Here is a 13,883-nt window from a genome sequence, read left to right on the forward strand (position 1 = left end):
ACGGATTGGCAAGACACAGTGGACTGCATTTCAGAATCTCACAGTGATCGTATCTAGAGTTTTCTAACCAGATGTATCTTTCAAGCAACGATATATGCTTTCTGGAAAGAAAGAAACGCAAGACGCCATGGAGAACCACCAAATTCTGCGGCAAAGCTCATCCACTGGTTAGACAAACAAGTCAGAAACCAGCTCTCAGTCATTAAATCCACCGGAGATCGAAGATATGATGAAGGAATGCAACGTTGGTTTGCTTCCCGTTGCTAATCGACTCAGAGGAAGTTCAACTACTATCCCAAACACTGATTCTATTTTTTTTTTTGTCAACCACACATTAATTAATAAATAATTCTTTGATTGGTTGTCCAACTAGGAGGAGAAGTGTTTACAAAAGTAACTTCAGAAAATAAAAGTCTAGAAGATCGGGCTAAACAGTCCGCTTTAACATTACATAAACGAGAAATAAGAGAAAGCGAGAACAAGGGAAAGTAGACACGGAGCAAACCAAACTCATCTAGCAGATTGGAGAAAGCGGGCCAATCTTCAGGTGACTGTATCATCGAGACTAACTCCGAACAATCTGTTTCAAACACCTGACAATCAATCCTTCTTGAAAGTATATTTTTCATAGCCCAAATTAAAGCTTCCATGAGGGGGTAATCCCAATATGGTGCCCGCAGTTCGATTCCCGTTGGCCACTGAGGTTTTCACCTGGCCCCCTCGGGCCTCTAGGAAACACACTGAGCGTTGGGCTCGGACGGCCCGACAGGGACCCGGCCTCAAGCCTTGGTGCTAGTCGGGCTTCGGCCCGGATACCTGGATTATCAAAAAAAAAAAAAAAATTAAAGCTTCCATCTCCGAATGAAGGGGGGAGGGACATCTCCGAAGGCACTTTGCACCGAGCAATATCGTTTGATCGATTCCTTGAAAACACCACCATCCTATACCCATAGTTGGATCCGAAACTTTCCGAGAGCCATCAATCCGACATCTTATTGATTGAACTGGATTTTCCAAAACTTCCATAGTAGAGCTAGTTTCGCCTGTTTCCAATTGAGCTTCTTCCCACATTAATTTTTCATTTAAAGCATGATTTAAAATATCTATGAGTACTGATTGTAAACTTTTGAAAACCTTTTTATTTCTATCTTTCCAAATGAACCACAAAATCCAAGCATAACAGTATGTGAACTCCCCCCCCCATCTGGAGTAGAAGTTAATCTATTTAAACACTTCTGTTTTTGTCTTTATTTTCACTCTCAATCAAAGCTGATGTAAAACGTTAATTTTTTTCTTTTGAATATAATTTAACATTTTATTAAATATATATATATATATATATATATATTTCAGAACCCATCCGAAAACTAATCTATTGATTTCTTTTGATTAGTCTCTGAAGAGATGACTTCTTGTTCTTTATCTCGAAATATTTTTCACATAAAAGCACAATTAGTAAAATATCTCATTCGATCAAAAATATTTTGTTCGACGAAAGATTTAGGTGAAGGTGTGGAAAATGAAAATGACCATTCGACTTACCAAAAAAAACTGGTAAATAGCTAGGTAAAAGAAACTCGAATTTGTCTCAAAAAGAAACCATAATCATCTATCTATATATACATTTTTGGAGTATCTTTAGCAAATAAATCCAGGAGTTGGGAAGTATTTACGAAGCCATGCAATTGACATTTATAATTTAGATTTATTTAATTTAAGTTAAGATAGTACAATCAAAACCGTTAGCAAACAATTTTCCAAAATTTCGAGACAAAATCTTCCACCATATCTCAACAATGCTCATTTTTTCTCCATTTAAATTAAAACTTCCAAATATTTCTAAAATGATGGGTTTAAACTATTAAACAAACACTAAAACTATTAATTTATTTCATATCTATATTTACATTTTCGGAGTACATTTAGTAAATAAATTCTAGAGCTGGGATGTATTTACAAGTTATGCCAAACAGATTTAGGAAATTAAAGTATCTCTTAGCAACGATTTAGTGTGTTTCATGTTTACAAACAGATTTAAGAAATACAATACATTAACACATTTTCTTAGCCTATTAATTTGACTATATCTCTTTATTTCTTATAATTCACCACATTTAATTCAAAATATGAACTCCCTCCAATCAATCCATTATTTTCCAAAAATCTTGATACAATCTTTCTAAAAATCTAGACAATACTTATTTATTCTCTACAAAAATATATTCATAGCAACGATAGCAGTCCAAATATATTTCATATTTACAAACAGATTTAGGAAATACAATACATTAACACATTTTCTTAGCCTATTAATTTGACGATATCTCTTTATTTCTTATAATTCACCACATTTAATTCAAAATATTAACTCCCTCCAATAAATCCATTATTTTCCAAAAATCTTGATACAATCTTTCTAAAAATCTAGACAATACTTATTTATTCTCTACAAAAATATATTCATAGCAACGATTTTTAAAAAAAATAGTTACTACAGTTAAAAGTCGGAGTTCTTGGTATATTCCTAAAAATCCGAGTAGATATATTTGAGTTCTATAACAATTAAAAATATATATATTATGAAAACCATTTCAAGCATACTTTTAAATTAACTTGAATTATATATTTTTAAAATAAAAAATATTATTAAAAAGAAAAATAACGAAAATGATGTTTAATTTTACAGGACGGGGTTATATGGTGAGACGGGTTTGAGTCGATATTTATATGGGACGGTATCACGGGTGAAATCCTAGAATTGAAAATCAAAATACAATTATACAATTATAAACACTAAACAAAACAAAAAAAAATATTAACAAAACAAATACGACTTAAAATTTAAAAATTTTAGTATAAAAAATCGATCCGCGGTATGATATAAAAATATATAAGTACGTTTAAATCAAATAAAATAATAAATTATATGTATAGATACTCTTTAACAAAAAAATATTCGGTTTTCTAAAAAATATAGCCCCGCGGTGTACCGCGGCTAGTGCATATGCATTTCAAAACCCTATGTGAGAAAATTAAATCCATACTATGTTCAAGTGAAAAATAATCGAAAACAATCAAGCAATTAATCATCAACTAAGAAATCAATAATCTAGCCAAGGGAACAAAGCAAGGATCTTCAAATATTTCTAGGTGATTCACGAAACATCATACGATAAATACGGGCGTCAAATTCCAAAGCTGATGATTTTTTTTTTTTTTTTCAAAGATGATGATTCTTTACAAGAAGGATAAATCATTGTCCCCAATGCAAATACAATGCATTACTCAATGCATTAAGACTTGATTCTTATGAAAGAATACATGGATGTTTATATGCCCTTGTTTTCGATTTTTTGAAAAAAATTGAATTTTTTTTTATTTCTTGATACATAAAATAGAAACTGCAAGACTCAAAATACACAAGAAAAAACAAATTAAAAGATCTAATATTTGAAGATCTAACTTGTTCGTTTAGCTTTGTCACACCACTGAAGAGAAAAAAACACATAGTAAAAAAGAGAACACACTAGGTATTTGAGTACAGGTCCAAACCGGTATCTTATATCTCCCCAATAGATTTGTTGGGTTCTACAAACTTATGTGAACTCCATAAAGAATCAAAGATCACCCATATAATATATCAGAACCCATCCGAAAACTAATCTATCGATTTCTTTATATTAGTCTCTAATGGAAGAGACGACTTGTTGTTCTTTATCTCGAAAGATTTTTCACATAAAAGGACAATAAAATATCTCATTCAATCAAAAATATTTTGTTCGACGAAAGATTTAGGTGACGGTGTGGAAAATGAAAATGACCATTCGACTTAAACTGGTAAATAGCTAGGTAAACAAAACTCGAATTTGTCTTAAAAAGAAACCATAATCATGCATATGCATTTCAAAACCCTATGTGAGAAAATTAATCTAGCCATAATTTTAAGACTTGATTCTTATGAAAGAATACATGGATGTCTATATGCCCTTGTTTTTTCGATTTTTTGAAAAAAAATGATTTTTATTTTTTTGTTTTTCATGATACATAAAATAGAATCTACAAGATTCAAAATACACAAGAAAAAACAAATTAAAAGCGCAAACCACAAAGTGTGGACCTTAAAGTGTGGACGGAATGTAAGAGTCTTTGAACTCCTTGTTGGATCCTTTGAGGTAGATGCGTTTTCTGCGATCATGTAGCTCAAGAGTGATTTTCTTCATTAGCTCATCAAAAATCTTTTGACCTTTCTTTTGTATCGCTGGAATGATGATTGTCGTGTATATGACAAAGAGTTTAAGTATGTTGAATTTGTATTTGATTTTTGTTTCCAATGAATCTTAACGGAATTAAGGTCAATGTGGTAGAGTTCTTGAGCTTGAAAGGCTTTCCCCTTTTGCGCATACAATTTTTCAATCATTGTTCTTCTTCTTCTCTTTGGGGAGGGTGGGTGGTTGGATTTGTACCCCATTTTGATAATATCCTCGTTGGGCATCTCTTTTGCTTTCTTCCCAAATGTTGGGAGAGAGTTTCTTTTGTTGTCTTAATAACGGGCCCGTCCTCCATTGAGTTTACAAAAAGAGAGTCTAGGTTTGGAGTACTCTTCATCTAAGAAATCTTCATCTCCATGATTTTCAAGAGGGGCTTGCACACTTCTTTTAACAACAATATTGATTGCTTTACATTGAATCTTTGGCTCCATCTCCCTCTCAATGCAACCTCTTACCGCAAGGCAGCCTCAATTCACGAGGTTTGGAGTACTCTTGATGATATCGTTGGAGCCTCAACCCGAGAACACACCTGACAACAAAACAACGAGCGATTACATGAGGACTATGAAGGCCAGAGCTGATGAGTTTGCTCTTCATCATTCTTAACTATAATTTAGACCAATTTGGTTCCCGGTTCTAAGTCATGTAACTCTGTTTTCATCAACCTATCTGTTTTCTCTCCCACATAGTCACCACAACATTAACACCAAACAGACTTGAATCTACAAATATGTAACAATAGAGTACGGCACCAAAAATGGTTACATTATTTTATGTGAAAAGAGTAGACGAGGCAAATTAGCAGACCTCGTTTGTTTTGTCTTTTTTTTTTATTTGATGATTAGGAGGTTTTAGGCCCATGAGCCCCTACATCCTCCTAAGACAGAGTCACGGCCATGTAATTTAACTCTCCTTTAGAGAGAAGAACCTCCTAACATGAATCGAACTAGTGAACTCCAAGATCCCAACATTTTCGGTAACCAAAGGTTTAACCACTAGGCCAACTCGTCGTTGAGTAGAAACTTTTATCATGATCTCATCATATCCACATGTGTAGGTCATATTAGCCAAAACAGGTCAAAGTTTCTCAATATAAGTCACCTGTCTTTATTTCATCATTAACATAAATAAAAAGTTGTCAACAAACTCTACTTGTATTACAATCGCAAAGGAAATCCATAAATGCAAACAAAAGCATAAATCACAAAACACATAAATAAAATAAGAAGTATATGAAATGTGCACAACCAGACCTTCATTGTCTTCCTTGATCTTTTATGAACACGGACTTAGCTGAATTGGTACACACCGATCACAAGATGTTGCATTCCTGCTTCCTCGCTGCCTGCTGCTCCCGCTTCTCTTCATCTCTTTTACGCTGAGCATCCTTTCCGATAATTGATATTTCCATAAAGTCCTTCATCATATTCATTTGTCGCTCATTTGCCGCCGCAGATTCTTTAAATATCCTCTCCATCTGATAGAAGACAAGAACAAATAATCAAGGACTAAGATTTTATGAGCTCTCAACTATCAGACTGTTAATATGGCAAAGGCCCCAGAGATAATGACAGTTTCGACCGGAATAATTAGGAAATTGTAAGCTACCATCTGTGCCATCATGTTCATATTTTGGCTATACGACTTGTCGAGCTGTTTCTTCAACTTTGCTTTCTCTTCATCTGCAATGTTTTTTTCTTCAATTTCCTTCTCTTCCCTTTTAACCCTTTCAGCCTCTTCCTGAGAAACCAGAAATTGTGAAGCATTGACAAATATTCTATTGGCACAGCAGACAAGAGATGGGAAGCATCAATCAAATCAACTATAGTTTCACCTGTATCCTACGGTGCATCGTGTCCGTAAATGGATTCCCACCAGTTTCCCTTTCGATCGCTGCAACATGGACGAGAAGCTCGTGGACTTGCTTAGCCTTCACCCCTTCATCTTTCGTTCGGTTATCAAATACAACCCTTCTACCTCCACATAGTCTGAGAACTTTCTGAATTGCACCATCCAATCCAAAAACATAAATTAATGAGACAAGAGGAAGCATCCATCGCCACTATATAAATATTTAAACATGATAAGAACTCATACCTTTAGAAATTCAGGGCAACCATTGGACAAATAATCCTCTAGTGTCATATTCCGCTCTTCCAACATATCACCGCAAGTGAATACAACGATCAAATAGTCAACAATTGAAGCCCCGAACAGCATTTGTAACGTACAAAGTGCATTTTCTTCCTCTTGTGAAATCCGAGTCGACATGGATAGAACTAACACGACAGCATGTAGCCCTTCTCTAGCAAGAATAAGGCAGTTGACGATTTCCTTACTAATAAACTCTGCGGACACGGCCAGGTCGAAGAGACCTGTATCAACCAAACCATAGTAAACCTTGTGAATTCGAATTACTTAATAGTTCCGAAAAAAATACTCTAAATTACGGAAAGAAAAACAAAAAGTTACAAAACTAATACTTTTTTAGAGGAAATTTCCATCAAATCCATAGGTCAAGAAAAAAATGAAAAACTCAAGCAAAAGATTGTTTGCTTTTTAAGTCATATGAACTCTAACTACTCAAAGTTACAAAATTATTGTCCAAAAATATTTAATGATTTATTATTTTTTCACAAATAAGTACCAAGTTAAATTTACCATTGCTTTAGTATAGAATATTATATTTACTAAACATTCCAAAATTTGTGGCTATCCTGAAAATATAAAATCTAAAAAAAGTAACCACTCTAAATAAAATGTTACATTTGCAAATTTATTACGTGGTGTTACTTTTTTCTGTTTTCAATATCTCAACGGTCTTAATTTCCTTCAAACCTTTTTTTATCTTTTTGGTATGCTCTTGAACTAGTTACTCTACCAAAAGAGCTTCTGCAACCACATGTCAACATACATGGTTTAAGGTTTTCCAGAGTTCTTTTGTTTCCCTTGTTTCAATTAAGATTCTAAGTTTTTGAGATAGGAAAGAAATCTAAACTATTGACGGTAAAGCTATGCTATTTGTAAAAGCACTTTTGTTAGGAATATCCATATGGAAAATGAGAGATGACATATACGAGCATATAAAAGGATGAGTCAATGCACTTATTGTCAATTAGTTTTGTATTGAAAGCCACTAAAATTTAACATCTATTGGAGGCCAATCACAAGCTGTCCAACCCAAACAGAAATCGATTCTATTTGAAATCGACTGGCTCCAAAATTAGTCCGGCCAAGCTAACCTAAAATTGACCCTATATTAGAATTCAGAGTACAAAAGCCATCATCTTGAAAAGACATCAATTAGTTTTTGAGTTGGAAAGTAAATTATGATCAAACTTAAAATAGAATTTATCAGAAAATATGATTAAAATCATTAAAGAGAAAAATCTAGCTAAGAGAAAATGTGTGAAGATACTAAATCAACCATAGTTCAGAAGATCAAAAACAACGAAATAGATGTGGTTTTTTTTTTTTTTTTCTATAGTAGTATTTATTATTTGTGCAGGTATAATCACAAGACTCATGTGATCAAGTAAACAATAAATTCCATTCAATGTTTGAAGTGGTCTCATACCAGGAGTGTCAATCACATTGATTATCGGGCCATCCGGTGTCACAGCTCTAAATGTCTTACATTTTGTGGTAACACCAACAGCTTGATATTTTGACTCGAAAACCTTTCTTCCGATGATGGAATTTCCAGTGGCGCTTTTTCCATTCCCAGTACGGCCTACCAGAACTACGTTTTTGACGGGCTCTGACGCTGAAGGCAACTCCCAACGGTCAGTTGTGTTCTGATCTTCAGCCATCTGAAAAAGAAAAAAAAATCTTGTATTAGTAAAATATTTTGATTCCTTACAAAATATAGAAGAGTAGAGATATTTCATATCACAAGTTTTGGTGATGCTTGTAGTTGTGTTTAAAAATCGTGAAAATTTTGACATGCGGAGACAGTTGAGAAAACTTCCGTTCATTACAAGAGCATCATAGTAACTAAGATTGTTTAAGATAGAAGACATATAACTAATCGAAAGATATTGAATACTAAAGTAGCACACTACGGAAACTCACTTGTTTTCTTAATCTTTTTCTTACCAAACAAATCAAGTTGAGAACACAAACAGAAGGACAAATCTGAGAATGAATGCACAAGAAAATACATGATCTAATTTAAGTTAAATAGGAGATGGCTTGCCAATAATATGTGTAACAAACGCAAATTGATAATTAGTAGATTTCAGTGGAAACTACATTTATTTTATTTTTTAGCCATTTGAGTTTGTTATGATATTGTAATAGTGTAATTTGCTTGTTATTATATAAGACAACGGAAACGGTAAACGAATAAGAAAGGACAAGACGACTTTGGCTTCGAGAATATACATTTGTATTTGAGCTAGCTATCTTTTTTGATTAATCGTGCTAGCTATCTTGTCCTGCGTGGAACACAAGTTATCCTACGGCTGAAGAAGTAATGCGAGAACCCTTTTTTTATATATATCATTTGATTAGTCTAAGTTAAATGTCAACTCTACAACGTCCCTGCAAAAATTCAAGGAAAATTTAGTAGAATACATATAACCAAAAAAGAAAAAAACAAATAGTAGAATAGTAGAATAGTCTTAAATTAGAGTGAATTTGTGAACCAATACCTTTTCAAGAATTGGTAAACTTAAGTCTTTTTACCTAAAATTCTATTGTTTTATATATGAATATTATTTAAGAATTTAGAGAGATATAGTTGAAAAATTCATGACTAAACAAAAACATGTGGATGGTAATGCAAGAATGATTTGATTCTTATGTTATGGTTTGGGGTGATTTTCCGTTACCGTATAAGAACCCGACATGTGTCTTGACATATGAAAACAATCCAAGAGAGGCATCCGGAATCATCTTCATCATGAATTAGACGGTGTAAGTTCCCATAGAATAGAATTCCCGGGAGACAAGAGGATGATGTTTTGACCCGAACGCTTTCAGCGGGCCATCTATTCAACTTAGGCGCAGCCTGAGACATAGCAAGACCAACAAGGCATTCAGTACCAAAAACTGTGCCAGCCACAAATTTCGCATATTACTCCATCAAAATATGACGTTCCATCTTGGCGAAGCATGTCAACCATCGATGTTCAGTCCCATCGCCACAACCAGTAGCACGCAGTTCACAACATTATAGCCCTTAAACCTAAGATGACCCGACACTTTTTTTTTTTTTTTTTTAACCCTATCGGCTGATCCGGTCGGCCTCGGTAGGAACGCACCGAGGTGCTACAGAGTGGAATTTTCCCGATCCAGGTAGAATTGGGCCACCACACTGTCTGATCCGAGTTTGGAATACCTTCCGACTAATGCCTGGGGGTAGTCAGGCCGCCTGCATTTCTGACTACCAGGTAAACCAATTGGGCCAAGGCCCAACTGACAGACTTCCCAAACAAATGTGTTTTTGTTTCCAGGGAGAATCGAACTCGGGTCTGGGAGTTTCACCCTTCACCAAAGCTTCCTCTGCCACTAGACCACAAAGGCTTGGGCGACCCGACACTCTAGTTGGGTACTATAAATACCTCTTTTCTAATCAAGAAGTTGAGGAGAAGAGCTTGGTTGATTGTGGACCAAGAAATGACCAAGAGGTTTGTCTCCAAGACCTAACAACACAACTCATCACTCTCGACCCTACACTTAGAAAATAAAAGGACGTGTGAGACCTCTCGTTAGTCCTTTTTGTACGTTCTCTATCTTACTCATTATGATCCCTCATGATCTGAGTTACCTGGCTCCCAGAGTGTTCTAACACCACTCCGAGCTATCTTTATCTCTTCTAAAACTTTCCACAAAATGATTGATTGGGCCTTAAACCACTTCATCTAATTATTAGAACGTTAACCGTAACTTTTCTCTCGATCGGATACTTGATTTCTTGATCATTCACATTGACTCATTCGAACTAGAGCATCAGGGAGTACTTGGGAGGACCAACCCTTTTTCCCTACCGTAGTCTATCTTAACCATGTCATTATGATAGGATATTGCCCTCCAAGAAGGCGGTGGAAAGGGAGAACCTTCATCGAACATTTCAGTGAGCTTCTTTCTCTTTTTTTTTTTCTAGTGGATGAACCACCTATATTATGCTCTCTGATTATTTCTGAGCATTCAACATGTTTTCCGAAGAAGAAATTCAACCGTCGGAATGTTCACAAATCCGACATGAAAAACTATTAAAGCCATATCATCATTATAATAAAAGCTGCGTGGTGAAATATACCCATTATTTTTCCCTAAATTGTCACTAAGTTTGCGATGACCGACAGTGTAAAATATGTCTCTAAATCATCACTAAGTTACCAACGATATACTTTGATGTGATTGGTTTCATATCTAGTCGTGAATGGTAATTCTTCACAAAATAGATCGAGGCTAATCGTCGTAAAAGTAACATGAAAATAACGTTCAAATATATTTAGTGCTCGACAATAGTCCACGGAGAATGTTACCTAGCTCGGATTTGCCGCGGGGTATGCCAATAATGCAACGGTTTGTAGTGATGGTAAGCATGCAAATAAGGCATGGTTAATGGTTTCTTCCCCCATTCCACATCTCATAAATTGTGTATCACAATCTATTCTTCAAGATTTTAGTCTTAAATCTACCGCTAACGCAAACTGATGTCAGTTATCATAAAATTATTGTATGTTGTGTGCTACACAGTAACCTGATTTGACTATAGATTTAATTTATTTTCTTAAACGTGTAACTAATTTTATCTATTTTAAAAACTTTCATAATCGGAATTCCTCGAATCAGCAAGATTTCTGCTAAGGTGAGAAAAATTCTTATAACATGTTAATATTCTATTCTTTTGCCAATTGATCAATCATGTGATATATACTATAAGACTCGGGGATATATGTGTTCCCGCCTTTGTGTCGACCGTGGCTAATCATCGGGGATCCATTGATATCTCCAAATTGAGATTGAAATCTTTGAACTGACATGTTTAAGAAGACCTTGTTCCATTATAAACCAAGATAATATTATGCTCTGACATCGATAGAAAGGCGAGTATATCACTTGTCTATCATAGAGTTTGAATCATAGTCAATGCTTTTTTAAATTTGGTTTAAACCCTTACCAGATTGGTTTTTATAATTCTTTTTGTAACCAAACCTGAATTAGTTATCAATCCTGCCAAATTTGAATTCCCTGACAACTAATGTTTTGCATATACAGCTATCGATCCCTTAATTGTTCATCTAAACTGATCCAACAATACACCAAAATGTATCTCTCTCTTTGAACTCTTATGGATCAAAGTGGCTTTCTAATGACAAAACTATCAAGTGACAATTACCAGAAATTTAGGTGAGATTATTTTAGTTTTACATAACTGAAATATGTGATCAGAAAATAAATAATGAAGCATACATATGCGTCAGCTGGCAATGATATGCAATTCAGACATAATGATAGCCTTAGTTTTTCGGACGAATTTCAACACCTTTAACAAAGAGCCCTCCCTTCCAACAGCCAGATTTGGTCTCATACATGGAGAAACTGATCTCTCCTGCATTATCCAGTGACGTTACAAACTCACCAGCTGATATATCTACCCACCGTTTCCCTATATGCTCTTTCAAGCACACGCTCCGCTCTTGTGGCCTTTTCTTACTATCGGGCAAGGTTAACTTCAGATTCACTGGTATTTTCCATCCATAAGCTGTATCTTCTAACTTCACCACATACACAACCTCATACGTTGTCGCTGGTGTCAGTTCTCTCGTGTCGAACTTTCCATTCACATCTAACCAACAAACTGCTTCTAGCACAGCAGCATCAGTGAGTTCTTGGCTTGAAAAATAAAATACGAAAGAAGCTCTAATGTTAGGAATAGCAGTCTCACAAGCTTACTACTGCTCATACTAAATAATATCTAGAAGTATAGTTAAATTACTCGCATTTTATTTCTGTTTTTAATCTAAGAATAAATATACTTATTTTGCTCAAATTTCCCCAAATTAGAACCATGTCTTTTTTCTTTTCTTAAATGAAGTATAATTTAATTCTTCCCTCGTAGTAGTCAAAAAATTTTAAATTTCTAAATCCATTAATTTATTTGGGTTGTAACTTATAAATACAGAAACCAAATCGAAAGCGATTAATTACCATTGAGTTCTGGTTGTCAATGGTTTTGGATTCTTCGTATTAAAAAAGGTATCTTAAATTTGGGAGACTTTCCAATAAATCAAGATTTTAGTTGATGTATTTACCTTTCCATTTAATTTAGAACTTTCTATACAGTTTTGTTTCAATCGGTTAAACAAGATCGGACACTCACACCACTTGTCCCAATTATGAAGTTTTTATAGAAGATATAAATCAAACTTATAAGAACTCTATACCTTGATATATCATACCGGAGAGGAAGCCATGACCAATACTCTTCGTTGTCCGACCATGCTATGCTAAGATCCCTTGCGTAGATCATGTGTTTCTGTCCATAAATTATCATTGTATGATGCATGATACATATACGTAGGAGGCATAATTGATCAATCTGCTAATCAGATCGCATATTTGATACACATGGCCGGTTAAACCTTTCCTAAAATAAAGAGACAATATGTACACAAGTATAACGTTGCGGTAACCTGAAAAAAAGTGTACTCACCATCATGATTGATGAATTAATGATGACCTCAAAACGCTATCTTTTGTAAGTATTCAGTTGATAAATGAGAAGAATCTGAAAGTGCGTCGTTCAAAACTAGTATTCTGAGATTTGTCTATACAAATTAAAAAAGAAACACAATGTAATTTGGTTTGGCAACTTGATCAATAGATTTTAGATTTGACTTTGGTTTTATATATTGTAGTTCTTTGTTGATTGATTCAAGAAAAAGAAAAAAGTTGTCGAATTTTTCTATAGCTATTCATTTACATTGGACGACTAACTCATTAATTGACACCGGTGCTTTGGTTTAGGCACTAACTCCTTTATTACTTCGTATTTTCTCGCTCATTAATTGGAATTCATTCATCATTACAATTCCTCATATTTTGTCTTTTACTTCCATTCCATAAAAGTCTGAAAAGCCCAATTTTTTTGCAAGCATAAACAACAACCACAAAGACCTAACATGCATACTAACCCAATACAATGATTTACTGTGAACCTATTTGTTAATTCTAGAGTCTTTTAACAATCCTACCATATTAACCAAGTGATGTCCATAATTCAACTAGTCCAGTTACATATGATTAACGGTCATGCATCTCAAAAGACCTTTTCAATTTAGTGTAGAAAACAAACTAATGACTTGTTTATATGAGTTATTGGACATCTTCATATTGACGTATTATAGGAGCAACCCATTGGACATAGTGCGGGAGCGACGGCTGGTGCTAGTGGTTACTAATAAAAATAACAAATTCATTTGGACTTTTGTTTTAGAAGTAAAATTATACCCCATGGTGCTTATATGTATTGTTGGACTTCTTCGTATCTATTTAATATCTCTGTTACTTACTTATTAGATACTAGTCAGCACGTACCCTAAGGTTGTGTTGTAGTAATGAATAAATTGATTATAAACATTGGTTAAATAGTTGTGGTCG

At 34.4% G+C, this 13,883-nt stretch overlaps 2 protein-coding genes across 6 annotated transcripts; both read right to left on the reverse strand.

Moving 5' to 3' along the window:
- Positions 1–5,021: 5,021 nt before the first annotated feature.
- On the reverse strand, positions 5,022–8,583 carry LOC9329855 (immune-associated nucleotide-binding protein 6). Of its 4 annotated transcripts, none has more exons than XM_021012857.1 (6): positions 8,432–8,583; positions 7,846–8,080; positions 6,366–6,643; positions 6,103–6,267; positions 5,877–6,008; positions 5,022–5,745 (listed from the first exon to the last, which is right to left on the reverse strand). In XM_021012857.1, exons 2-6 carry the CDS (start codon positions 8,078–8,080, stop codon positions 5,581–5,583), a joined length of 975 nt encoding a protein of 324 aa, XP_020868516.1. In that variant the 5' UTR covers positions 8,432–8,583; the 3' UTR covers positions 5,022–5,580. The 4 variants fall into 4 exon arrangements, with proteins under 4 accessions (XP_020868516.1, XP_020868514.1, XP_002893794.1 ...); XM_021012855.1 differs by having other exon boundaries at positions 8,367–8,581; XM_002893748.2 differs by lacking the exon at positions 8,432–8,583 and adding an exon at positions 8,343–8,427.
- A 3,032-nt stretch (positions 8,584–11,615) lies between these two features.
- On the reverse strand, positions 11,616–13,293 carry LOC9329856 (uncharacterized protein PHLOEM PROTEIN 2-LIKE A4). 2 transcript variants are annotated; one of them, XM_002893749.2, is made up of 3 exons: positions 12,937–13,293; positions 12,668–12,822; positions 11,616–12,116 (listed from the first exon to the last, which is right to left on the reverse strand). In XM_002893749.2, exons 1-3 carry the CDS (start codon positions 12,940–12,942, stop codon positions 11,741–11,743), a joined length of 537 nt encoding a protein of 178 aa, XP_002893795.2. In that variant the 5' UTR covers positions 12,943–13,293; the 3' UTR covers positions 11,616–11,740. The 2 variants fall into 2 exon arrangements, with proteins under 2 accessions (XP_002893795.2, XP_020868523.1); XM_021012864.1 differs by having other exon boundaries at positions 12,668–12,759; positions 12,937–13,141.
- Positions 13,294–13,883: the final 590 nt, after the last annotated feature.

The sequence above is a fragment of the Arabidopsis lyrata genome (assembly GCF_000004255.2).
Source record: "Arabidopsis lyrata subsp. lyrata unplaced genomic scaffold ARALYscaffold_1, whole genome shotgun sequence".
NCBI classification, from domain to species: domain Eukaryota; kingdom Viridiplantae; phylum Streptophyta; class Magnoliopsida; order Brassicales; family Brassicaceae; genus Arabidopsis; species Arabidopsis lyrata.